This window comes from Barbatula barbatula, assembly GCF_947034865.1.
Source record: "Barbatula barbatula genome assembly, chromosome: 22".
Taxonomy (NCBI): Eukaryota; Metazoa; Chordata; class Actinopteri; order Cypriniformes; family Nemacheilidae; genus Barbatula; species Barbatula barbatula.
This window is the reverse complement of record NC_136785.1, coordinates 6,897,855-6,925,839: the sequence shown is the minus strand read 5'-3', so window position 1 is coordinate 6,925,839 and position 27,985 is coordinate 6,897,855. Positions and strand designations below refer to the sequence as shown.

Sequence of the window (27,985 nt, the reverse complement as noted above, 5' to 3'; positions counted from 1 at the left end):
ACCAATTTATAACAACTTTAATTACTAAGCAAAAATACTTGGCCATTCTTTGACTCCATAACAAATACATAGAAACAAACAATAAGAGAAAACACTCCAATGAAATATCTGACTATGAGCTGATGCAAATCATAGTTCGAGATGGACAGATACTATTCCGCAACAATATTGGACATTTGTGAACCCGAACAGAGCAATATGGGCAGGGGAGCATGTTTCTTTTTTTGTATTTATCATCTCATGACATTTTTAAGTATTTGATGTAAATTCTTTATTCTAGTGAAGCACTGTGACCAAAACAATGTTTTGTTATTTTTGTGTTGGCACTTAGGAAAAAATAGGCTGTATTTTCTATTCTTATACGACCCACTCATCAATCATCTGTGTGCATCTAACTATCTACATAAGAAAGCCATAAACTTCACACATAAGAGAAGAATAATGAGCTATGTTGTACTACATGCCTAAACTCATGCTCTAAGTGATAAGCATGTTACTGAAGTGCTACTAAATACTTTGTAATACTCAGAAGGCTTAGTGTTAATCCAAATTCAGTACATTTAAATTTGCACTGAATACTTAATAAAGCACCATCTTGTTCAACTCTTATTTGTTGCAAAACCACAACTACTCTGAAGTGCTAGGGTAGAACTCACCCCTCACTGTGTTGCCTGCCATCCATAAGTGTTGTTTAGAATACCACCAAGTACACTAAGTGTTTATTATGCTATGACTATATAACCATAAAACACTACTGATTAAGGATGTTCAGGCAAATACAAACCTCACAAGGAAAATATTTTACTACTACAGTGCAGCAACCTTGTTCATCCCACCATAATGCAAAAGAAATGTAGTGCAGCTTTAAATGCCATGTTCTTCAAAATGTCACCATGGGCCTTATGAAAGAGTTGCGAGGCACACAGACAAATCCCGGCAGGTGTCCTGGATATGGCAGGTAAATGCTGTTGTCAACAAAGGCCGACTGCTAGTCTATATAATGAACGTGCACTGTGTACATGGGCATTTGTCAAAGCCCAAATTGTGAAATACAGTAGTGGAGAATTCAAAACTATTCCAACACAGATACTTTTAGATTTCATACTGCATTTCAAGCAAACACTGGATATCGGTGCATGGTCATTATTTGCTTTGCAGGAAAATATATTAAAAAAGGGTGAATTGTGCATTTTTGACTGGCATTCTTCCTCAATGGGACAACATTTTGACTACATTGTAGCAAGATCAAATACTGATTATCATCTTTTTTATAAAATACAAAAATAAAAGTGGTTCAAAATAGACTTCAAAAAGTCGCTGACTGTAGATTGTGTTTCTTTTTCTGGCACTGCGGGGACCTAGGAGATAGTTTACCATATTCATCCAAAATACCATGAAAAACGCCAATGTCAAGTACAACTGCACTAAATGTGTAATTTTGAAAATATATTTTTTAGGCAGCTCAGGGACAACTGTAGTATTGGATCCTTCACTTGGCCTCTGTTGGCATTTTGCACATTACAAGTATCTGTTTCAAAGCCTTTTGCACATCTTCATCCATCTGACCCTAAAACGAAAAGATTTAAGTTCATAAGTGCCGTTCAGAAATGCACTGTAAAAAAACTCATTGGAAATAAATACAGACCTGGACAGCATAGAGAAGATGCATGCGATAGACCGAGATGACTTCATGGTGACGTTTCTTTGACTCCTATTATGAAAAAAAGTTAATATGCTGAAAGTGCTTTGTTGCAGCATAATTTGCATAAAATGCAAAATACAAAAATATAACTACAGTAGACAGCAGAGCTGTAGAAGACGCTGCTATCTTGAATAGAGATTAATAGTTACATAACTACGTTTTTACACATTTTGTGTTTTATGAGAAACTTTTAAAGGACCAGTGTATAACATTTAGCGGCATCTAGTGGTGGGGTTGCGAACTGTAACTGCTGACACGGGACTAAGATGTCGTCACTTTTTCGCTTCATAGCCAAAGGAGATAATGTATTCACGAAATTTTCTCTGTAGAGCAGTTTCTCCGTTTAGGGCTACTGTAGAATTCCATGTACTGTAGGTGTATGTAGATAGAAATACCTCAGTCTAAGGTTATATAACATAGGGTCTTTATACCCCTCTGACAAAGTTATTTATATTAAATACAATTTCTGTCAACAGATACTCAAAAAAATTACACATTGGACCTTTAATTTTCATGCATTCCTATAGAAAATTAACGACAGAGAGGAAAACAAGGCTGTAACGTACAGCAAGTTGATATTGCAATTGTTTGATCTGCTGGTGGAGTGAATCCACCTGCTGGTTCTGTTGTCTCTTAGGGGTGCTAGTGGTGTATGACAGCTGTGAAAGGCTGTTCAGAGCTTCCTTCAACTTGACAACCTCCTTTGAAAGCTCATCAATCTATAAAGTATTAAAGAATTGTTAATATAACAAATACATATCGATTCAAGAGACTGTGGTGTTAGTGAGCGAAGCATCACCTTTTTATTTTTGTCTCTCTCCGAGATCACATGATTCTCCACCTGCTTCTTCATCTGAACAATGATGTCTTGTGCCTCCCTGTACCTGCCGTTCAACATGCTGCATTCCTTTTCCCTGCTAACAGCTAGCTCCTGCGCTGCTTCTCTCTCATTCCTGCCGTCCTTCACCTTCTGCCAAGCTGTGGTCACCTCCAGAGCCATCTCATCTTGTTTCCTTAGAGCATCCTTTAAAAGGTGGCTGAGGTCACTTATCTCACACTCCAGCTTCTCTCTTATCTGCTCATATTCCAGTCGGGAGATTGTATCCGGAGTGACATTGTTCTCCACTGTCGGTATATTCTGCAACGCTTCCACTTGTAAGGTCTTCTGGGCTAGTTGCTGTTGAAGAACTTCAACCTCAGCCTCCAGGTTCTTGATGGCGTTCCCCAGGGACGCCACAACCTGGGTGTGGTCCGTGATGGCTACGGTCGACTGCGCCTGTTTTTCAGCATTTTCTTTAAGCCAAGCAATTTCTCCAAATGCAGCTTGAAGCTTGACCTCTGTGTCCTTCGAGATGTTCTGCACGTCCTTCATTTTGAATGTCAGCTCTTGGATTTTCCGCTCATGCTCCTCCTTAGTGACCACATCAGGCTTGTGTTCTGAAGATTTAGCCTGCAGCTGGATGCGGGCAGAGCTGAGCTCACTTTTGGCCTCGCTGTATGATTTTGAGAGCTCCAAAAGCCGCCTCTGCAGCCCATCGATAATCTCACCAAGCTCTGCCTTCATCTCCTCAAAGTCCTTGGCGGCAGCCTCGACGGGCACGGTGCCTCGAAGAGCTTCCTGGAGCATCTTGATCTCCTCCTGAGATTCCTTGTACTTTTCAATCAACAGAGCCTTCTCCTGGTTAATGTTTTCCACCAAAGTATTGTGGGTGTTCTTCATTTCAAGACGTTCATCCTCAGATAGAGGACTTCTCTGGATCTGAGCCTGAAGATCCTTTATCAAACAAGCATCTCGCTTTTGCTCCTCCTGTGCCTTGAGCAACTTAACCTTCAGGTCCTTCACCTCTTGCTCCAGGCAGCTTTTCAGATACTGAAACTTCTGCACCACATTGTCTTCCTCCCCACTCCCAGTTCTTTCTGTCGGAGAGTCAGCGTTGACCCTGGCCTGAAGGCAACGGTTCTCCCTTCTGGACTCCAGCAGTTTGGCCTGTAGGTTCTCCAGTGCATCACGTAGCAGCATAATTTCTTCATCCGAGCACATCTTCACAGTCTCCTCCACCTCGTGCCCGAGCGATGATCCGCTGATGTCCAAAGCAGGAACCTCGGAGAGATTCTCATCATCACCTCTGTGGAAATGCATGTCGCTGGAGAGATCAAAATCGGCACGGGTGGAGTGGTATGAGGCATTGGATTCAATGCTGTTTGGACGGGATCCTCCCTGGCCTTCCTCTCCTTGAGGAGGTGGACGTTTCTACTCATTCGAAAAGTTCATGTTCAAGAGAAAAATTCATTCAATTTGATACTTTTAAGGTGGTAGACTAGCCCCAATTGGCTTATAGTTGATTCTGCAAATTTTGCTGGGATAAGAAGTGGAACAGAAACATCATTAATTTACAATTTGAAAAAGTGAAATTACCTTTATTATTTGGGCGAGCTGCTGGTTTTCCAAGGAGAGAGAGTGTATCTTTGCCTGGAGGGCTGCAATCAACATTACATCTGCTTTCCCTTTGTGCTCTGTCTGTTTCAAAACAGAAGTAAAACAGGATAATTTTTTTATAACCTTGTTTTATTAGCCCGTATACACTCACTGATTCCTTGTGATTTGTTACTACACAGAGAGAAACCATGTTTGCCGCCACAAAATTTCCCAAACATAAGTGCTTGTTTGAAGTACATCATTACCGAACACAAAACGCAGTCTTTGAGGTTTTCGAAGCTTACATAAGACTCTGTAAGGTCACATAAAAAAGACCCACAGGTTTGAGTCATCGGTTGAATTGCAAACACGATGAGCAAACTTAAACAAAACCGCCTTGATCCGAGCAATCAAGACCAAGACGGGTGGTGTGGATGAGAGGTCTGCTTTCGTGTCCCCTTAAGCGAGGCCCTTCACCTGACCAGGACCAGTTAATATGCAGCTGTTAAAATGGGTTCCAGAGAGCAAGTGTCTGAAGATCAAAGTGGCTGCCACATGAAGGAATATTAAAGGGCTGTGCTGTACTTGCCTTGGGCTCAGTCTGCTCCACAATCTGCTTCAGATCTTCAATGGTTTCGAGCAGCATGCTCTTTTCCTCGTGCAGTTTTTCAATCTCCTCTTTCAGTGTAGAACTCTTTAGCTCCTCCTCCTTAACAAACAGGAAGTAAACAACGATCGGGTCATTGAATAATGCTCCAGACATATAACACGGCAAGTTGTTTCAAAACCTAGCATTCAGCCTACCTAGACAGGATTTCTGAACTTAGTTGTAGAGCTTTTTTTTAAAACACAGCTAATATGTTTTGTACTGCACTATGCAAATACATTGAGTTTAAGTTATTTTTAATTTATACATATTTTTATTGGTACTTCCATTTCTCAGATTCATCAATACTCTACCTTGTAATTGAACCTGCTGGATGAATCACTTTTACTTGAAAGAGGAGTTTGAGATGGAGTAAAATAAGGTGGAGAGACAGCTGACTGAAAAACATCAAAGTACAGCGTTAAAAGTCTAGACACTCGAGTAAGTAAATAGTAATTTGCATATGGGTAAATGCATCTATTTGTTTACAGTCAATGATCATCACAATTTCATCACTGCATGTTATTACCTGGATTGGGCTAATGGGAGGAGGAGGTGCTTTTCTCTTTTTGGGGGTGGAGCTTCTGTCCTCATTTAACATAGCCATTTGACCACACTGAGATTGTGTTTGTGATAAAGATAGGAATAAAAGAGAGAGGGAGAGAGGAAGACGAAGCAGTGTTTCAGTGGTTAGTGAAATAAACTCTGTGTATATTTAGTTTGAGAAAAGCAGATTTGATCACTACAAGGTGAGGCACGTGCCAGTGCTTGTTTCTACAATTGCATTGTGGGAATTCGTATCAAATGTGAGGATAAACAAAGACATTTTTGCTTGCCTCAGAAGGGAAACTACAGCAGCTGTAACTAGTGAACCATGCATTCTGTTAAACTGTGAATCTTAAGCATCTACTAAAAATCCTTTGCAGGTTTCGGGATTTTCAATCAGAAAATTAGGAAACCCAACGTGGTCTGAGGGGAAAAAGATGAAAGAAACTCGCTTACCTGAGGGGTTCTCGCTGAATTCTTATCTGCGTATATAAAGATAAACAAAAGAGGGAAAACATGGAGTGGCGGTATGAAAAAATTAAAATGACATGTCATTAGTTGGTGCTAATATTCCTTATCTTTCATTTCCTTTTTTATTTCCCAAACGCATCAGAAATATTACATTTTCTTTTTAAGTCCCTTCACTTGCTTTACATATACAAGCAAGTGGCATCTCTACACTAACACTAGATGGCAATGCTGAGCCAATAAACTGAAACCTGAACACAAGAACAGTTTGACAGTTTAAGTAAAAGCATATTGACATGGTGTTTACAACTAGATCTTGATTATCACCGAAGCTAAATTGAGTTCATTTGAGATTACCTGATTCCGGTTGCTGTCTGTGAAGGGCCGCTTCGAGGGTGTTTCGAACCTCGCTGCTTCCTGACAGTTTAGCGTAGTACAGCACATCATGACCCAGCGAGTCCACCATGTTTAGGTCAGCTCCGCTTTGCACAAGCAACTCTACGGCAACCGGACAGCTGCTCTCACTCGCCAACATCACCGCAGTTCTGCACAGGTAACACCTTGTCATTTATTTTCTGTCTTCAGATGCACTTTAGTCACACTACTGCTATATAAAAGTCCCACCTTGGTGGTCTTTTGAGCCATATGAACCTTTATCAGACATTCAAAGATCTAAAACATCCAAAGATCGATGTGGTTCTTAACATCAAGGTGGGCCTATATATATTTTTCTTCTTATGGAGCTAAAGTGTGCAAACGTTTGAATTTAAGTTTTATACGCCACACTTTATGATATCAAGGGTACAGTGTAAAGTTTGAATCTAAAAACGTTTCTGCTCAGCAGTATCAAAAGTATGACGGATGATCAGAGCCATACCTGTCGTTCCTATCGCTCGCGTTGACATCAGTGCCCCAGTTGACCAAGCACCGACAAACCTCTGCGTCTGAGTGTTTTGCCGACAAAAGCAGAGGTGTGGCACCATCCTAAATGAAAAAGACCTTTGAGTCAATGATGCTTGCCCATAAATGCCACCATTTGCATATTAAGAAGCTTTACTTCGGCAAAACTAATAGAAAGTACATTAGACAGAATTGGCATCAATCGGCAGAACATTACAGCCACTGGGGTTATCAGCAAATGTACCACAGCTTTAGGCAGCCAATCACAACAGAAGCATAACCTGAGGTGCTGAACTCTAAATTATGTTAATGTCCAGATGTCCAACTCGTTTGCCCTCTTTTTTCACTTTTCATTTGGCAAACTTAAAGCAACAATCTTCCAAATGAAAGAGGTAGAGCTCAGCGTTCACCGCCTGCAGCGACCCCGGAGGTCACCGACGTATCTGCCAATTATTTCAGTAAAAGAGAAACTGACACGTTATCAAAGACGCATTTACCCAAGACAGGGTTGAATTTAAGCTTCTACCTGACAATTAAAGCTTGATTCTGTACAACAGAAATAATTTTTTGATTCTCTCGAGAATTTAAACGAACAATAAAAGATACATTGACAGCTCCATTGACATAACAGCTACTCCTGAAAAACGTTCAAAAAGATTTATTTCAGTGTTTTCAGCTGGAGGAGCAGATTTAGACTTGCGGTGTGAGTTCACAACATGATGTGGTTTTTCCCTGCGAGGTGCGAGGAAACCGAGACTTTGTTACACATCTCAAATATTCAAGATCTTCCATCGTGTGGGCTAGTTTGACACATACAGTATGTAGAAGATTCAAGATCCATGCAGTCCAGGAGAGCATTTCAGCCCAGATGGCATAAAGCACAAGACAGTCTTGATTAAGCACAATAAAAGGCTGTTTTCTACACTGGCAAGCGTTCAAGAAGCAAGGCTAGATTACATTTAACAAGCAAGCATTTAAGACGTTTTCAGTCAAACATGTTAGAGAATGCTTTAAACTAAAAGAAGGTTTAGGGGGGAAACTGTTGTTAGATTTTCCAATGGTTGCTCATTAACATCATGTTCTGACCGCTTTTAAAAGCATTCTAATGCATCTATTATTTAGCGGGAAAAATATTATTTAACACCACTGTTATTTAAAGGAGCAATGTAGAGATTTTAGTGGCGTCTAGTGTTGAGGTTGAAAACCAACGGCTCACTCCTCCCTCCGTTTCAAAGAACTACGGCAGCTGACATAAGACATACATGTGGTCACGCTTTTGCCGAAGGGTATTTACAAAATGCGTTCTGCAGAGCTGTTAGGTCATTTAGAGCTACTGTAGAAACAACATGGCGAATTCCATGTAAGGGGACCCGCGGAACGTAGATAGAAATAGCTCACTCTAAGGTAATAAAAATATAACGCTTCATGTTATAAAGTGTTATAAGACATAGTTATGTTTATCATTTTGCATTTCTGTCAATAGAGGGTATCATTGAATCCCTTTCCCAGGTGAACATGCCTTAACATGCACCAGGACACGCTCCCTTGAGTGGTAAAACAAGCCATGCTCATATTGCAACCATTCATTTTGCCATTTTAGCGGGAGCGTTCCGGCGTGGGAAAGTAACGACACGTGCATACCCTCCCTCACAGTCCTAAATATTACACACAGGACCATTTAAATTCTTAATAAATAATTTCACATGCAGGGACTAAGATGACTTCCTACAAGTACCAAGTACACATCATTTAACTTACCCAGACAACAGGTTTTAATAAAAAAATACAATTAAAATAAATGATAAACACAGATAAACACAAAACAAGGCTTCTGCAGAGAAAGTTTCCTTATACACATTAACCCAAAGGGTTTTTACAATCATTACAAACTTTGAAATGCTTGAAACTTCAGCAGCAAAGTTTTGTTACGTAATGCAGACTATAAATCAGTGTTAACACGAAACACATTGTATTTGCTAATGAACCATTTTATTTTGCGTTAAAAAACATTACATCTGAACTACACATTATGGTTGCATTATTAAAAATACATCTGTGGACAAGAGCGCAAGTAAAAATGTTCGATTCTTCAATCTGGCTATACTGTGGGTGGATGAAGCAATTTCAAGATGAGACTTAAAGTGAACAAAAACAACAAAGCTTGGACACGCTTAATATTATTAAAGATTAGTCTCAGTGTCTCGTGAGCGAGAAGGTAAGCTTGATTAGTGCGCTGGAGGTCACATTATACGTTTAAGAGGGAAGTACGCACTAGGCGTTCAACGCAATGGTTTGAGTGGGCGCGAGTCATCGGGCATGAATGTGCTAAGCTTGCCTTTGAGGATGACGACAGTGGATGATCAGCGAGTGAGAGCAGAGCAGTCTCTTATTCACATCTACTCTGACTCAGTCTCTCTCTCTCTCTCTCTGCTGAAGCCCTTCAGTCATGGCTGACTAAATGAGAGAGCCACAGCTTGAGGCCATGATGCCTCCCACACAGACCCTCTGCTTCAGAGTAATTTACAGCTTCAGAACTGAAAAGTTTTACTGGGGTTGCATACATTACGACAATAAAAAAATGTCAATGGAAAATGTAAAGAATGAATGAAATCATCACATAGAACATGTATCTAGTACAGCTGTAGCCACATTGGTTAAGATTGTGAAGTAAAAGTTCTGTTGCATTATTTATTTCTTGTGCTGTTGGGACCTTTATAACCATGATATTACAATGTATAATTAATTACAGTTTCTTCTGATGTAAATATTGTGTAATTTATACAATAGTGGAATTGACATAAAAAGTCTAACTTTAAAATGCATGCTCTTATTGGAAAACACTGTACTTTTTAACTGACAAAATACAGCATTGTAAAAAAAATGGATAACCAACAGTCAAATAACAGCTTCCCTGACTTAAGCATCGGCTGCGAAAGCTGTTCTGTGTAATACACTGATATTGTGTGTGTGTGTGTGTGTGTGCACTCACACTCACGAACCAATCAAGACAGTTTAGTTCATCTTGCAGTCATCTCTCCTGACAGAACACTACCATTTGATGCATTCATTGGCATTAAATGTTTCTCTACAGTTGCATCATTGAGCTTTTAACTGTCACCATAGTCAGGCTAATCTCTGGGAAAAGCTCTACTGGTCATAACAGTAAACACAACTATTAAAAGATAGTGGCGAGTAATCACAGCTTATTTTCTGAATTAAAATAGGCACCACGGGGAAGGCTCCAAACATCCAATGTTGAATATATGATTAGATGTTATCAGCTTTTGGATATTCTCAGAATGTAGACGTAGAATGAATTTGATGTAGAATAAATTCAGATTCAGTGCAATGGGGAAAAACGTTCTGTATTTTGGTGTTTCTGTATCATTTTTCTTTTGCTGTAAGTGAAATTCCGATCCTGATATGTTTTCCTTAATGATTTTAATGTACTTTTGTTTACATGTTTGTTTTGTTTTACTTTATGATTGCTTTTCCTTGTATTGACCCTGAGTTTTAGAAAGTATATAAAGAAATTCATGTAACACCACAATGCACCTTCTCAGACAGAAGGTATTTTGAAAACAACACTGTGAAACCCTTGTAAGAATAAAAGTACAACATAGAACCAAAAGAAAATGAAGTCAAATGCAACCACGCAATCTCCCAGTCATGCTGACCTCAAATGTCCCAATGGGTTTTTCTAAAATGCAGCTAAACACAGACTCAAACCCAAGAGAGCAGAGTCAAAGAGAAGCAGTGTTCTTGTCATGTTTGAGGTAGACCACAGGCAGCTTTGAGATGCAGGGAGAGATTAGAAAGGCCAGAAGACATTTTCACAGCAGAGTTCATTTAACTGAAATCTTAGACTCATACATACCGAGTCCTTTAGATTGACGTGACACTTTTGCTCGCACAGAAGTTGAACTATCGCTGCGTTTCCGCTGGCAGCTACGAGAGGGAGAGAAAGACAGAGCAGATAATAAGAAGCAGGCGGTCGTCCCCGCAGAGACTCAAACAAGAAAACAGCTGGACTGACAAACTTCTTAAAGACAAATTACTCTGTACATTGTTCAAGTTTTCCCCACAGAGAGCAGAAAAGTTTATTCTCAGCCAACAACGGAAGCAATTCTTCGCAGTTGTGAATGGGCATAAATACTTTATTTTGGTTCGTGCTTTTCACGGGAGGGATAATTGATATCCTGCCAGCAGACTTTTGACCTGCAGGTGGTTGAAAGCTTCTTCGCGGTGCTTGACCTTCCCACTCCGGTTCAATGCTGAAGTGCAAAAAGCCCAAACAGCTGGCAAAAGAGTGAATTATCAGCAGGCACGCTGTCGCTTTTTTCATACCTCAATATTTCTACAGAGAGAGAAATGGGCATGCTAGAGAGCAATTTTCTGAACGAAAGGCACTTCATAAATAAAACATCATACCCTCTCTACCCTTTTGTGAAACTGCCCACAATAATGGGTCGTTCTGCGAAAGTGGAGAAGCGCCTGAAGAGTCGTGGGGTTAATTTTTGGGAGAGAACATTAGCATGGAGACACAAATCAAAACAAACGCTTATAAGTGGTGTATTTAAAGCAAAATAGAGCGGAGAAATAAAACAGGCACACCAAAGATAAAGCCTAAGATGTCCTTTGTGCTCAAACATCTTAGTAGACAGTTAAATAAGTCTTTATAAGAATAGATAGGAGAACTGTCATAATTTACTCAGTTTTACGAATTTTTGACATGGATAGCCCTAATTTCCTTTCATTTTTATTATAAAGAAAATATTGAACAGTTTATTTACATTTGAAAGAACTGAGCACATCATAAAAATGTTGAAGCCAATATGCATACTTGTACACCCAAACATTCAATTAATTTAGGTTGATATGAGATTTAAGGATAAAACTTATTTTTTATCTTACGCAGAAAAAAACAAGCATTGCGACAAACATCAGACGTAACGATTAATTTGCCTATTTATCATATATCGTAAAAAACGAATAACTGAAGCTGCAAACAGAGTAGGGATGCCTTCTGCCGGTTGGGCATACTGTACCAACATGGTCGCTCTAACACTTCTGGCTTCTTTACTCTCTGTAGTGAATAAGGCCCAATCCAGTCATTTATGTAGATCAGGTGAAAACATTTTTTGTGTTATATGAGAGAACCAGACAATGTCATGCAAAATATTTGGATGAACGTCTTTAAGACAGCAGAGTCAAGCCATTGGTGAATGTCCATTACACTTTCATGAAAGAAGGAAGTTGTGAACTCTCACCTGCATGATGAAGAGCCGTCCTCCCTAAACTGTCCACAGCATCCAGCGCACACTTACTCTTAAGAGAAAAGCACAGTAGAGTATTGTTTCAAAGACATTATCCAATCCAAGCCTCTTCCAAGACTAATCTGACATGTTCCACCCCAAGGAGGCTCACTGACACCAATTGCAACCTTTCAATCAAAACAGATTGACTTTGCACAGAGCAGTTTAATGATGGATGCTCACTACTATTAAACATTTAACACCGCGTCAGGCCGGTGTTCAAAGATGTAAAGGCACAAGGCATTTATTTGAGAGGCATTATCAGAGGAGAGGTGTAATGTATTAAAACTGACCACTGCAACCAATCAGACCTTAAAATATACTCAGTGTGGACATCCTATTAACTGTGATATTGGCTGCCTGTAATTAACCTTTCAAGTTCACAATGCTATTGTTACAAGCTTCCACATATCCTGTTAATTCCCTTAATAACTGGCATGTTATTTCCTGAATAACTAGCCATTAAATGTGTTCTACAGCCAAAATTTGCCTGGAAAGTATCAAACATTTCGGTAGCATCCCCAGGCATTGAAGATATGCGAATAATTGTTTTGTTTGGGAAGTCAAGCAAGGCGGTTCAGTTTATGACAGCTGGATTCAACAGAATTGCTAATGTCTTTGCCTTTCATTAGCAGAACAGTTCTTTTGTCTCACATGATCTCCAGGGGAAAACGGCAAAATAATTCACCACCTGGCTGTATAAAGCAGAATATATATGGAAAATATTTGTTGGAGATGGAGACATCCTCAATGCCATCCCAAAGATAATATTGAACGCTACAGTCAATTTATGAATGAAAGCAGCTCTAACGTCATTTGTTTGCAGATGCCACTAGGTTTGATACTTTTTTATGTAATGTAACAATTTTCAAATGTTTCCAAGTGTGCTTTACTGTGTGTTCATACCACCAGCAACTCTGTCGCAAGGTGTCGCTAGTCTCTTGATACGAGGTTGTTGGAAGGCGTTCCTAGCTTTGGTTGCTCTTGTAACATTTATAAACAAACTCTACAGTAACTGACAAGAGATGGATGACGTGAGCTACGCTACTTTCCCCCAATTGGTAGTCGCTCTCAAAAGTCGCTCATCATTTGCATTAAGTGGAGTGAATCTAAACTCAATTCCTGTCGCCAACGGCCACTGTTTGCTCGTGTCGCCGGAAGTCGCTGGTTGTCCATTGAATTGATTTTTTAAATGAAATGCTTTCGAGGCCACTTTATGACTGCTGAACTTTAAGAACTACGAGTGCCATTGGGCCAAACACCAATTGACACCCCTTTACTTGCAGAGCTTGCAGATTGTAGATATATCTGCAACATCTGTGCAGGACAGGTTTTACTCAAATCGGATAAAGCCATGCACGAACGACCCACAACAGCCAATGAAAGGCTGCAGGAGGTAACGGGTACATCAGAAGACCCAGGGGAGCCTTCAAACGATCCGACCTGCCTAAACAGATATTCAAACATGAAACACTCCCCAAGCTCAGAGGGAGGCTGTGTGATTGCTGGTTTATGAAAAATCTGCTCTCCTTGTTTATTTGGCACGCATGACGTAGCAATGCACACGGACGTCGCTTTCATTAACATCCAATCCATCTACGTGAAGACAACCAGTGTATGCTGGTCTCTAATTTTGAGAAATCTAAGTCCATGAAACATAATCAGCCTGAAACACATTACCTGAATCAACTTCTTGGCACACTCAGGATGGTTGTTTTTGGCAGCAAGGTGTAAAGCAGTAAACCCTAAAGTGAAGAGAGGAAAACATGAGTTGCATTAATTTCAAGTCACTGACGTAATGTAAGACAATGTGTTTACCAAATTGCTTTTGTTCTAACAAACCTGAAGCATCCAGCAAAGAAACGTCAGCCCCATGAGCAAGAATCACCGCAAGGCACTCAGCCTGACCTCGAGCGGCCGCTACGTGTAGACTGAGAGGCAAAGGAGAAAAACGGTGGTGAACACTTAGTTTCACTTTGTGAAAAGTATCAGTTTACATTGCATAGCAGTAACATGACTCGCATTTGGTCTGTTCTTTCTTTCATGTATAAACTTGTTAGCATGTCTCGTAGTAAATGGCTTTAAGGGTGCACTTTGGTTTAAAATGCAGGTCAATCCCACACTCTGCATATAGGGCTGTTTGTCCCAAGGCAACTGTAAAGCACACGGATGTGAATAAGTTACACTAGATTAGTATTGCTTTTTCATTCTGTGCAATGACCCAAACAAAGCAAGAACCGAGCTGCCAATACTTTCAGACCTATGAATATATAAACATTCCTTGTTAAAAGGAAACATTACTGACCTCAGGGCACCCAATTATAATATTCAATTCGTGTTTCTCGAAATAAGAGTCATCTGGGTTGTAGATGGGGATCTAAACTAACTCTAAATAAAAAATACTTGTGTAGTTAATATGATCAAGCATGCTCTCACAACACTTCCGAAGGCAAGTAACACAACCACCGAAGCATATGATCACCACATCACATAAGCTTTGGCAAATACAGCAAGCTTCTGTGTTCTGTATGTGCCTCTCTGGCTTGGGGTTGCTCTGGAGAACAAGCACTTCAGTACAATGAACTCCTCATAAATGAGCAGATAAGGATTTATTGTGAGCCTATGAGAGCATTTCCAAACAAGTCATCCTGATGCAGAATGCTGGAGACACATCAAGGTCAGTGGAGTCTGAGTTCAGTATTTACATAGTCAAGCTCATCTCTCTTCATTGACTGGAGCTTATTTATTGAATCATCTCTACTTGGGTGCTCATGGGAATGTTCCTGTTTGTTCGTCATTGTTGGTGTGGTGCAGGGTTGTGAAAATGTGTTTTATTTAGTTATGATAGCTAAGGCAATAGTGACCTTTTAAAGCTTTTTTAAAAGCTGGATACATACTGTTTACAATTAAAGTCTGGCCTATAACAATGATCATTGCTTACCTTCTGAAACCTTTGCAGTTTTTTATGAAAGGAAAAAATCACTGAGCTCTTTCAATGATTGCATACTGGGTTTTCAAAGTTGACAAGCACTTTTTAATACTTTTTGTTGGTTAGATATTTGCAAAACTAAGAGACAAACATAAAGGGCGAGTAATAATAATGATTATGGCAAAAAAATAATACATTTTGGAGGACAGCAGCAATATTACCCTACAAATGGTTTTATGTATGACTACATTGTCCAAATATATATAAATTATCATTATTTGTATGGAAAGCCATGTAATGTTAATATTACATAACATTAGCTTTACTTAATACATACTTTTGTACAAGTTTTATCATTATTATTACCTTAGAGGGATAGTTCACCCAAAAATTTAAATTCTGTTATCATTTTTTTTTAAGAATGTCTGTAACCAAACAGATCTCATCCCCCATTGACTCCCATAGTATTTTGGTGGTCTGTTTGCTCACTGACAGTCTTCCAAATCTCTTCCTTTGGGTTAAGGAGAACAAAACCAATTTTTACAGGTTTGGAACAACCTCAGGGTGAGTAAATGAAAGACCCAATTTACATTTTTGGGTGAACTATCCCTTTAATATTGCATTTTTGTGTGATGCCGAATTTCTCAAACAAATTTAATTTTGATGTCAAAAATTACTTGGGGGATCCTTTCCAGTATCGTCCCTGTGGAAGACCCTTTCTTTTGTTCACAACTAGCATTAAAGATCAAAACGACTATTAAACTTGAACCTTCATAGACATAAATGTAACAACTCAAATTTTGAAGCAGAAGTGTGCTATTCTTTTAATTTTCACCAGGCAGAAAACAAAACAAGCAAACAAATCTCATGGTTACTAAATGATGGACCCCAGCGTAAAAGCAAGCAACCGCCTTGCAATGCCCCAGCAACTATTTAGCAGACCTAAAAACCCTTCTTAAACAACTTTCAACGTCCAAGCATACAAAGAGACCCTGACAATTGCACACGATACCCATTGAATTGAAACAGTGAGATCTGAATGAGCAAGCATCCCTTACATATAGAATGTAAAAACTATAGTGTTAAGTACATTGCGTTAAGGTTTTAACGTTTAAAAACTCAAAGCAACAAAAGAGCAAATGAAACCCTCCTGGTATTCTCACAAAATCTGTTCACTACGTTTTTACAACATGTATATTTTTTCTGTAATTATTGAGGTTTGGGACCTGCAATAAAAAACGAATCCTATTCATCTCTGCCAAGACAAAGAAACCCCTCCGAACCGAAAGTGGTCTGAAACACTAAAACATAATTAGGCACACATTCTACATTTTCTAAGCAAACATCATACCAACACAAAGAACATCAAACATCAGTTTGGGGCTTAAGTGTTTAGGTAAAAAAACATGCACTGCACTTGGTTCCAACTCTACTGGTAGACTGTGGCACTAGCAATGCCAAGGTCATAGGTTTGAATAACAGGGATCTCACAAACCAATTAAATGTACCCTAAATGCATCATAAGCTGCTTTGGGGAAAAGCTTGTGCTAAATGCAAAAATGTTTAAACTGGATGAACATAAACAAATGAAAGCATTCGAATGTATTGATTGATAAAAAAAGAGGAAATTAATTCTGACTTGTGTGTTTAGATCAATATGAAAGCGAGTGTGTAATCATAACCATTTCTGAAGTACAGAGTTCCTAGTACTCACGCAGATTTGCCTTCATTGTCAAGCTTGGTGGGACAGGCTCCTTTCTTTGACAGGAGGGAAGTGACTTTGTCGGTCTCCCCATGCTCCACTGCACTGAGGAGACGCTCGTCATTCTTGTTCCATTCATGGACCTTAAAGAGGAAAAAAATACTAAGTAATTCTTGAATACCAGTTAGAAAAATGCAAGACTTTTGAAACTTCATAAATAAGATAAACGTCATGTATGGGCACAATAACTGTATAACTCATACAAGAGCATGTGAGATCTTGGGATTTCAGCCCAGCAATTATATCTAGAATATAAAATATCCCTTCCGTCCATAATAGGCAAAAATCCAATTGTTTTTTGTTTTAAAATAGGGGCAGCTATATCAGGTTCATGGTTGCAACATTCTCCTCTTGTTAGCCAAACATAATGGAGCCTTGAATGCCTTCAACCCGTGTTCACAAGCTTTAAGAATTGAGTAAAGTCAAAGAACTTAAATTGCGAGGTCTTGGGAAAAATGAAAGAGAAGAGAAAGGAGACGGGAGTGATGCAGATGAAATCACTGCAACAGACTCAATATACAACTTGCAAAGGAGTAAAAAAAGAAATAAATTCACCCTGCAAACTTGAAATGAAAATGAAATATGATGCAATGACACGACAAGCCACTGGATAGGGAGAAATCTGACCATAATTTCTGACATGGTAAATATTATGTACTTAAATAATACTTTTTCGTCTTTCCCACGTTGACGCACAAATCTGCGAAAGAACCAAATCATTGTGATCAAAATCAGCGTATGAAGAAAGAAGTTAAATTTTACAAGCATCCTGAGGGAATAAAATGCCTGTGGCATGAATCGTCTCACCAGTGACCAATTCTTTTGTACCTCACATGCAATAAAGGAGCTGGTGAAATAGTTTCCTTATAAGGGCTTATTCACCGTTACAAACAAAGCTAACCCCAAGGAAAACCTTGGAAAGTGTCCTTGTAAATGTGAATGACAAAAAAACTGGATCCAAAGCACTCGTGATTGAAGACTTCTATAAATTCAAGAAATCAATTTGAGAAAACCAATAGTTCCACTGCTCTAAATCTAGTATGTGACTAAAAGCACTGGGGTAGCAAGCTGAGGTCAGCCGGCAAAACGCAAAGGCCACTGTCAGTGTGTCACTATTTTTAAAATCCAGTGTAATACTACACAACCCACAGTAAGCCAAACACTATTTTTGGGAACTGTTTGACTTTGGCCTACTATCTGCAATTTACTGATACTATATAAAGTCAACCCATGAAACAAAAGATAGAATTTGGTTTTCAAGCAATATGCTGGGCACTCAAACATCCTTACCGGCAATGTTCTGTAATTCTCATTGATTGATACTGCATTTCAACACAGACAAGTTTGTAAAATCTATATGGCTCTACAACATTCCCTCTAATGTCAGAGACAGAGACTAAATCCAGGTCATAATCTCATTTTGCTCTACGGTAGAATACTAAGATTGCATGCACACACAGCTATTTTAACAAGCATGCCAAAAGTTATTGCTATGCTCTTAAAACAGTCCCAGAAACACCTGAGTTCATTTAAAGTTATAGTAGTTCATTTGGATTACCGAACGCTTATCTAAAACAGACACGATAACAATTTCAAAGTTTAATAATGTTTACACTCATTAGACATCAGCTTCATTTTAAATGGTTCACATTTTAATGATCATTATCAGCCAAACATAGCTTTTTTATATGACTGGTACATTGAAACCATGTCAAAACCTAAATAAAATCTTATAAAGAAACCAAAAGTAACTTTACACATTTATAGCAAAAGCCCAGAGATTTCCTTTTTGACATGGTGGGCCTTTGCACAAACAGGAAACACTTAACATTATCTCAAAAGGGCCTCTAGGACAAAATAACCACTGGAGAACATGGACGCATGGCACAAACACTTCCTCCCACCCATTATTCAGTTAAAACATGTAACTTCTATCTGATCTTCTATCTCAAGCAATACTTAGGGCTGGAAACAAAACAAGTGGTTTACATCAAACGGTTTTAATTTAAACTTGTGTTATCTGACCATAAACACACTAAAAGATCAAGGTTTCGGTTTCCCGGACAGGGTTTAAGCCTAGTCCCAGACTAATTTAAACATTAGAGGTGTCTTAATCGAAACCAATTTGCACTGACATTTCTAAAAATATATCCGTGTGATTGTTTTGTCACAAGATGCCCACAAGTAATGTTGTTTTGTAAAGTATGTTTTTAAAAACTACTTAAATATTCTAATTTAACTAAGGACTATTCCTGTTTTAAAATAATATCTGTCTGGGAAACCGCCCCCAAAGATTTAGGGTCTTACTCTTTATTAAAATATTTTTTTCTAGTTCTAAAATAATAGAAAAGATACAAAAATAAAACTTATTAAATATGAAAGAAAGTACAAATAAATCAAACTATGTTATATTTGGATACCTGGGAGACTTGAACTGGCTGCTTATTGAATTATTGTTACATTGAAGTTGTGCATTAAAAAATTACACTTTTGATGAAAAGATTGTGTTCCGATTATTTTCTCTAAAGATTATTTAAACATTTACTGTAAACATAGATTTTTAAGATCACAATACATTTTTCTGTTAAATGATCCTTTGGCCAGTAGTGCATGGAGAAAACATGACAATTTTAATCTTTCAAAGGTTGAAAATCAATAGATAATCCATTTAATTGATGTTTAATCATTTTGTCATTAAGTGATTATACAGTACACTACTATACCTCCCACCAGTAAGCATCGGATCATTTTCTTCCTTCGCAAATGGCATGACAATGTAGGCATGTTGCCAAGTCGTGACTGCGTTAAATATTATGGACAGTATTTTCAGTATTTTGGCCCCACTGCTACATCAAACATATGAGGCCTTATATTGGATTTTGTCATGTACAAGAAGTGTGCCAAATGTGCTAAACAAAAACAGATTTTGTGATAATAGCTTTACATCGCCTGTTTCTGTACATAAGCCAAATGGATCAAATATTCAAGTACCACATTCGCTCATATGAATTAGCCGGCAGAATGCTTGTCTTTCAAACTAATGGCTCCTTAAATTCAAAAGCAGTGGCAGCGCACCTTGAGAACAGACTGGACTATGACCCCTTATCATTGCGTCTCTGTTCACACTTGGCTCAAACAGTGTTCAGCCTTTGAGCCATTACACTCAGTTGCACCACAAAAATTTGCTCGGCTTCTCTTTCTCGAATTCCTGAGATGACATATTACAAGTGAATGGTCAATTCTTGGAAAATAACATTCCTGTGTTAAAAAAACATTCAAATCTTTGCACAACACTATTTATCATTATGACAAAGCAGTGAGATAAGAACATGACTGAATAAAACCAATTCTAAAATCTGCATGTGATTCAAGTAGAAGTGGTAAAATTAACATTTGAACATCAACACTGATGCATGTGAATACACAATAATTATTAGATATTCCTCAACGCTTTTAATTAAAGCGGAGAAAAAAAATCTGTTTATTTTGAAACTTAATGAATAATGTAATGAGTAACATGGTACCGTGTAAACATTTTTATACTTTTGACGCGACCCAACATTTGACCATTGGTTTTATTTTATATTTGTCCATCCAATTGGCCTCTAACAGCTAGTTCAGGAGGGTGAAAGTACACTAAAGACATAATCTCCCTCTTAATCTCATTATTGGATTTTCAGACATGTGGCATATTAATAAAACCACAGTGAATAGGGAAGACCTTAAGCTTGAAATAGGAGGATCTGGATATCCATTTAGTGTTTTGCCATTCGTACGGTCTGAAAGCACAGCTCGGATCCATGGAGGGGGTTTGAGAGATGTGTAACTTGAGAAAATCCTCAGTTCAGACTCATGTCCATGGTTTCGGTAGACAAACAACAGCTGTTAAAGCCACTCCGCTGTTCTCTTACATTTGGGGTTTTGTCACATTTTTCACAGATATGCTTCAAATATGCTTGTTGAATCATTCCCCAGCCCCCACTCTCTAAATGTATACTCTGTAACTCAATATATATAACAAAATACTTAATTTGGAGCACAAAATATTTTTGTGGTCAATTGTTAAATTGTGTAGAAATGTCTTAATGGTGTTTAAAATTTAGAAGTCCAAATCTCTGAGCAACAGCTTTTCATCTACAAATTGTTGGACCTGGAGACCATATGTGGATTAACCTCTCAGTAAATCAGAGAGATGTGGTCTAAGCCCCAAATTTAGTGGACCTGAGTAATATGAGGGGCTGAGTATCTGTGGCTCTGGGAAATAATTGTGCAGTTATGACTTCCAGGACCTTATAATACCAACCATATGACCCTTGTCTCAAAACAATGCATCTTTTCAACTAACTTGCAGCTGAAACTGTTTAACGCATTCCCGTGTAGTTTACAATAGTTTTTTAATAGATTTAAAAATAAAAAGGTAAGAAGCACATGACATAGAGGTCTGCAAATGAATAATACATGAAATAGATCTACTGTATGAAACAGTTTAAACTAACTTCAGACCTTTTACGCTCTTGAACTTGAAAAGCAAATTTCTCTTTTGTCAGGGTGTAAAATGAGCATTGACCAAGCAAGGTCAATCGAGAAACACGCATGTATTTTTGAAAAACATCACATAAAGATGGATAAAGTCTAGATAGCAATCAACACAAATACTTATCTGACATCAGCATCTTAGAGTGGTACTTAATCCCCTGAGTGCACCAGTTTAGGAAGGCAGATGTGTTTGATGTACAGTATTCTGTAACTGCTTTCCCAATTTATGCACAGACCGTTGCCTCGTAGCAGGTGTCTGTCACTGAGGTGATACAGAACACTGCGCTTTATATCATGAGTAATACAAATGAAATGACAGTGGAACAGTTGTTTTATTCAAAAGCATGTACTGCATAAATCAGAATGGATGTCTACATGAGCCCGTAGGTTAAGCGGAGGGGTGTGTTTGAGCTAGCATTCCTTTCTTTACTCCCTTTTCACACTCGACTGCAGGCCTGTGTACGGATCTAACTCCTTCATCAAGTTTGCAGACGATACAACAGTGATTGGTCTCATCAGCAACAACGATGAGACTGCATACAGGGATGAGGTCCGGCACCAGGCCACATGGTGCACCGACAACAACCTGCTCCTTAACACCTCCAAGACAAAGGAGCTCATCGTGGACTTCAGGAAGGCGAAAGAAGGCACACACGACCCCATCCACATTAATGGGATTGCTGTTGAACGTGTTTCCAGTTTTAAGTTCCTGGGGACTCACATTTCGGAGGACCTGTCCTGGACCACCAACACCTCATGCCTGGTCAAGAAGGCTCACCAGCGTCTCTTCTTTCTGAGGACACTGAAGAAGAACCAACCGCTTCAACTATCCTGGTGAACTTCTGTCGCTGCACGATAGAGAGCATCCTGACCAACTGTGTCACAGTCTGGTACGGGAACTGTTCTGGAGAAACAGGACAGCGCACCACAGGGACTACACTTTCTGCCATTGAGGACATCCAGAAGAAACGCTGTTTGCGTCGAGCTCGCAGCATTCTCAAGGACTCCTCTCACCTCCTGCCTTCCGGTAGGCGCTTCCGGTGCCTCCGGATAAGAACCAGCAGACTAAGAAACAGCTTTTTTCCCAGAGCTGTTTCATTATTGAACTCTGCCCCCCACTGATTCCACTACCTCTCTTACCTTTAACTCCAATGCTGCTATAACATTGTTTACATTGCACTACAGGGCTGCATGCATGACTGAACTGTACACACCAGTACTCCATGTATCTGCTCTACCGGACTGTTTAGACACACAAAGCATCATTTGCACTCTATACTGCTCACTTGCACACCAGGAATATTTAACTGAATGCTCATTTGCACTAATGGACCACTTCCATAACTGTACTAACCTATCTACTGCACTGTAATTCTATTAACTGCATCTACTCATCTATTGCACGGTAACTTCAATAACTGCATTAACTAATCTACTGCACGGTAACTATTAACTGCATCTACTCATCTATTGCACTGTAACTTCAATAACTGCATTAACTAATCTACTGCTCTGTAACCTATAAACTGCATTAACTCATCTTCTGGACTGCAAACTATTAACTGCATTAACTCGTATACTCCACCGTAACTTTAATAACTGCATTAACTTCAACAACTGCATTAACTCACCTATTGCACTGCAAATTTAATAGCCAATGTCAATAATTTATGCATACCTAAATCACTTGCACTATTTTTGTCTAAATTATTATCTGTTCATAGCCACATGTACATTAATGTTCATAGTATATAGCCATCTGTATATATTGTTCATAGTATATAACTACTGTCATATTTTCATAGAACATTCCTACTGCAAAATATTTGTATAGTCCATGCCCACTGTTTATATTCTCTCATATTGTATTCTGTATTTATTCTAACTGTATATCCTGCACTTGCTAACTGCACTTCTGGTTAGACATAAACTACAATTCGCTACACTGTACTTGTATATGTGTAATGACAATAAAGTTGAATCTAATCTAATCTAATCTCTTAGAGCTGGGCAGCTGGGTCTAGGCTCAGAAACGCTCTTCTTAGTACATATACCTGCTGTACCCATTCTCATCCGCTTTACTACACTGCTGCCAGATTCCCTCTGATTGGTTGTCCGGGGTATTTTCTGGGGTTATCTGCTTAATTCAGATTGGTACAGAATGAATGATAGCTGTAAACATTTGAGGGTACGCAGAGGGTTTGTAAAACTGTATCGGGTCAATTGCTCGTCAGATGAGATTTTAATCAATAGACAATGACTAGGTTTAGAAAAAAAATGGAAATAATAATCTTTAGTAATTATTTTGAGGTTTTCGATTTCTGGCACAACCAAGGACACTGCCAATTTATAAAGCAATCTCCTTTTGGAAAGGGTATTGGACAGTTACCCATGGTCAGGGCAGACCATGATCCACTCCCTTCTAAGACCCATGTGGATTTCTTTTTTGAGGATCAATTGACAGAAATGCAATATAATTTATAAAACAATGTCTTCAGATCTTACATAATGAAGCTTTGTGGTCTTATTACCTTACAATGAGCCACTTCCATCTACATAGACCACGGGTCCCCTTACACAGAATTCGCCATGTTGTTTCTACAGTAGCCCTAAACAGACAAACTGGTCTAGAGAGCATGTTTCATAAGTAGTTTATTTCCTTCAGCAAAGAAGAGAAAATGTGACGACATCTTAGTTCTGTGTTAACCGGCTTAGCACAGAAAGGGAGGGGCCGTTGAATGCAATTCGCAACCTCACCACAAGATGCTGCTAAATTTCACACACTGGACCTTTAAGGTTTGAAAATTAAGCAGGGGCCGACTGATATGTATTGAATGAATGTATGATAGGTGTCGGACTATGGCAAAGGATAAAAAGGAATTAGCATCAGGGCAGTCTGCGATGGCCCAGCAGATAACAGCTAGATGCGGGGGGGGGAAGTTTCATTTCTGCCTGTGAACAGTTCTATAGGGTCTGTGAAATAGCGTAGACTGAGATTCAATTCGCAAAATAAATATTGCACAGGAGACATTAGCCTCTACCACTTGAGGTTACGCAGTGTAAAGAAAGTTTGTGTGCTTTACCCTCACATGGCAGAGACCCTGCTTCTAAATCCCCTGGCAGCCATATCTTACTGATGAGGTAATTCCTGCAAGGTTTTCAAAGCACCGAGAGCACAGCTAGCCTTATCGCCATACAGATGACCATATCTCCCCCTCAACAACTCGACTCTTTCCCAGAATAGATAAACTGACCTAAGGTGAACTAAAATACCATTAACAACATTGTGATGGTATTGAGTTTTTCTGCAGACTCGAGGTTTGTGTGAGGAATGAAATCAATTCAGTGAGGGTTTTATCCCGCTGAAAGTTGCAATTAATGCACAAAAAGGGCAGGAGTGGGGACACTAATTAAGGGCCGTGGACATGACTGCATTTCAGATGAGATAAACCCAGTCTACTTGCAGGACTCTTGCATTGATCTGACTTTCTTGGGGCAAAATGTTTGGTAGTAGAAAAACAATAACATTAACATTCAGTTTAGGCGTTATATCAGGCCCAGACATAGCCTTAATGACTAAGTCTGCTAAATGACTAAATGTAAATGTAAATCTACTTCCTGCAAATAGTAATGTACAAATCAGAAAAACTAGATAAAACAGTAAACAAATAAAGGACAATGAATGCACAATTAATAAGAATGCAACGTGCAAACAAAAATTGCATTGAGCCAATAATGTCACCAAACATAGATATTTCAATTGCATTGCATTCGTATTCTAATTTTTTGTAGCAATTAAATTAGGTGCAGAGAGAATAAGGACCCCTATTGACAAGATTACATAATGATGTAATACTGATTAAAAGACCTGGGAAAAAAACTTTATTAGAGGTAAACTAGTGAAGTAACAGGTTGGGCTGTAATGACACTAGTAATTTATTTACTTATGTAAGGAACACATAAAACAAACTGAGTGCAGGTTTTCCAAATGTTTCCTCAATGACTTAAGCAGACCCTGCACAAACATTTGTACAACTCTCAAGTGAGTTCATGAGCAGATAAAAGACAGTTCTCATCATGTCAACATTACAAAATTAGATGTGTCTCCAATTGGTTTGTTCGCACAAACCATTTATTCTTGCTCCTTTGAAGTGGATGATAGAAGTCAAATAGTTGTCCAACTAAGATAAAATGCACCTGGTCTGCACTAAGCTGTTCTACAAGTAACTTACACATAAGGAGTGGAATCTCATGCTGTCCTGAACAAGAGACTAAAAAATGGTTTTATGGTACTCATGAACATACCACAAATGCCAACATGTAATATTAATAGCAGCACAATATCGCTCTCTTTGTTATGCACTGGCATGTTTTGGCTACAAATGGGGTCACAAACACATTTATTGGTGGTGGAATAACGTCACTATAACAAGAACTCTGCAATCAGCTAGTCTTATACAAGTATTTATCCTGGCAGCTCTGATCTCCTGTTTTGCTCAAGAATGAAAGTCTGGCCTTACATGAAAATTCCTGTAGAGTTTTGGACTGACACAAAAAACCTAAAATAGAATCGAGAGGTTATTTTGTGTTTCTTGTTCTCGGATTAACTCTTTGCATAAAACACCCTTTATGGCAAGGCACTGAAACAAGACTTTTGATTGGTGAGGATATGGGTTAACTTCCAAGTGAAACTGCAGGCAGAAGCGATAATAAAAGGCAGTCGAGAGCAGAGCAAAGAATCAAAAATAAACAGAGACAAAGGGTGTTTCGAGTTGCGTGTTTAAAAAGCAAAATACCAAATAATCAAACAAACAAACTGAACAACTAAACAAACGAGTCAATTAGTTGAACAACCGCAAAACAAAGTTCAATGCCAGTTCATTCTTCCTAAATGAAGAATGAAACAGAGAAAAGTGCAGATGGATACTAGTAACAGCCAAGCATTAGCTAAGTTTTATAAAGAAATCAAAACGCTATGACAAAGTATTGTTTCCAGGCAACCAAATGGTTATGCAAGCAGCACCCACCATTTATGAACACAAAAAAACAGCAAAGTGTGATGTAGCCTCCATACAAGGAGAAAATTCAACATTGTGAGCTGTGAATGTGGCTATGGTTTGCTATCAACAACATTCTGTGCGAATGTTCAAAATGCCACAGTGACCAAAGGCTGGCAGAAGGTATAAAACAGTGTGCTTATGCTGTGGTTTGATGATCACAAAAAAATGTATTAATAATAACAATAATAGTTATCCGCTGACTCAACCCAAGCAGCCGTGATTAAGCAAGCCAAAACTTGAAATTACACACAATGACGTCTAATTCCAGCACATTCTTATATTGCATACTGGAACCGATGATGTTAGGTTATAGGTTTAGAAATGAGTGCTGAATCACACTTGGTGGAAGGGACTTCCTGAGGGTTTTTTTTTTCTTTATTTGAGAGTCAGGAAATTTGCCCTTTTAAGATTGTACTCCCAGTCATGAGACAGTCGCAAAACTTAAGTTACAGACAATTGTGACTCATTCGCGCACTGTTTATTCAGAAACATTCACATGCACCTCATTTTCCGATGATCCAAAGAAATCATACGTTCGGTGGCATTCCTATAAGACTGTATCCAAATAATACTGAAGTATTATTGTGATACGAATGTTAAGAACAAAAAATTCTTAAAACCAACATTTCTACATCCCTGAAAGGACAGTAGGTCAAATTAAATTAGTACTTACATCACTCTTCCTAAACTTTGCCTTCAGGCTCTTCATATTAGTCCATTCAGAATTCAGCTGACCCCGAAAAGCCTGAACAAAATCACACTTGGGTCAGTCAAACATACATTCCAAACTATCCCCTAATACAGAGGAAACTAAGAATAAGCACCGCACTGTTATTAATGGCAAAACTAGGACCACATGTTTGGAGGCTAAACACAGAGGTGGGTCAAGTTACAGTGGCACTGTTATAACTATTTAGTGTATTTGAATTTGATCTCTAGACTACTGTGCGATTTTTTTACAGAGTCATTACGTGTTTTACGGCTGCACAAAATGTTGGAGGGGATGTCAGGAGTCCAGACACCCTTTGAGATCCAAAAATACACAGAAACTGGAGTTACTGGTATTGTTGGAGCCTCTCAGGGAGTCTCCGCGGGAAAGTGAAATGTTTATATGGAGTATACAGAGAGGCTCTAAGCCCCCAACAAGATAAGAAAAGCAAACAGGACAGACCGCGCGCTTCACTGAGGAACAATAGCAACATTGTGTCCAGCTATAACTGATGGGAATGATGATCGTAAACAACACTGACATAGCACTGTCGCGAAATGACACTTTATTCAGAAAAAATCAAACTGACTAGACATCATACGGCTCAACGTGCGCGTTTCCTAGTTGAAATGAAACCGTGTTAAAACTGTAAAACAAAAACACAAGGGAGAAGCTCAGCATTCTACACTTACCCACTTTGCAAAAGTTAAGCCGCACGGACAAACAGACCTCGGGGGATTGTCGCTAACACACTTTTCCGAGTGATGTTAAGTGATTCATAAAGCGTTTGGTGTCATTTGGACTCTTAAACGTCACAAAAAAACAGCAGCAGATGCGAGCGGCTCGCGGGGAGGAAACAGGAGCAATGTTTTTCACCGACAAGATCCATGGCATTCAAGCACAGCTCGCGCTGCCTCCTCGGATTGTTCCCCGGGCATATCAAGTGACGTCACCGACCATGTGTCCTCGTGACCACCGAGTTGACTGTGCATACCT

General features: G+C 38.9%; 1 protein-coding gene across 2 annotated transcripts; it reads right to left on the bottom strand.

Annotated features, from left to right (window-relative positions):
- rai14 (retinoic acid induced 14) lies at positions 1-27,977 on the bottom strand. Of its 2 annotated transcripts, none has more exons than XM_079486207.1 (18): positions 27,682-27,977; positions 26,954-27,025; positions 16,637-16,767; positions 13,836-13,924; positions 13,674-13,738; positions 11,949-12,006; positions 10,556-10,626; positions 6,656-6,762; positions 6,136-6,323; positions 5,767-5,792; positions 5,294-5,380; positions 5,079-5,162; positions 4,704-4,827; positions 4,119-4,216; positions 2,502-3,953; positions 2,269-2,421; positions 1,646-1,711; positions 1-1,567 (listed from the first exon to the last, which is right to left on the bottom strand). In XM_079486207.1, the coding sequence occupies exons 2-18, from the start codon at positions 26,987-26,989 to the stop codon at positions 1,490-1,492; spliced, it is 2,913 nt and encodes a 970-aa protein (XP_079342333.1). In that variant the 5' UTR covers positions 26,990-27,025; positions 27,682-27,977; the 3' UTR covers positions 1-1,489. The 2 variants fall into 2 exon arrangements, with proteins under 2 accessions (XP_079342333.1, XP_079342332.1); XM_079486206.1 differs by having other exon boundaries at positions 4,119-4,220; positions 4,708-4,827.
- Positions 27,978-27,985: the final 8 nt, after the last annotated feature.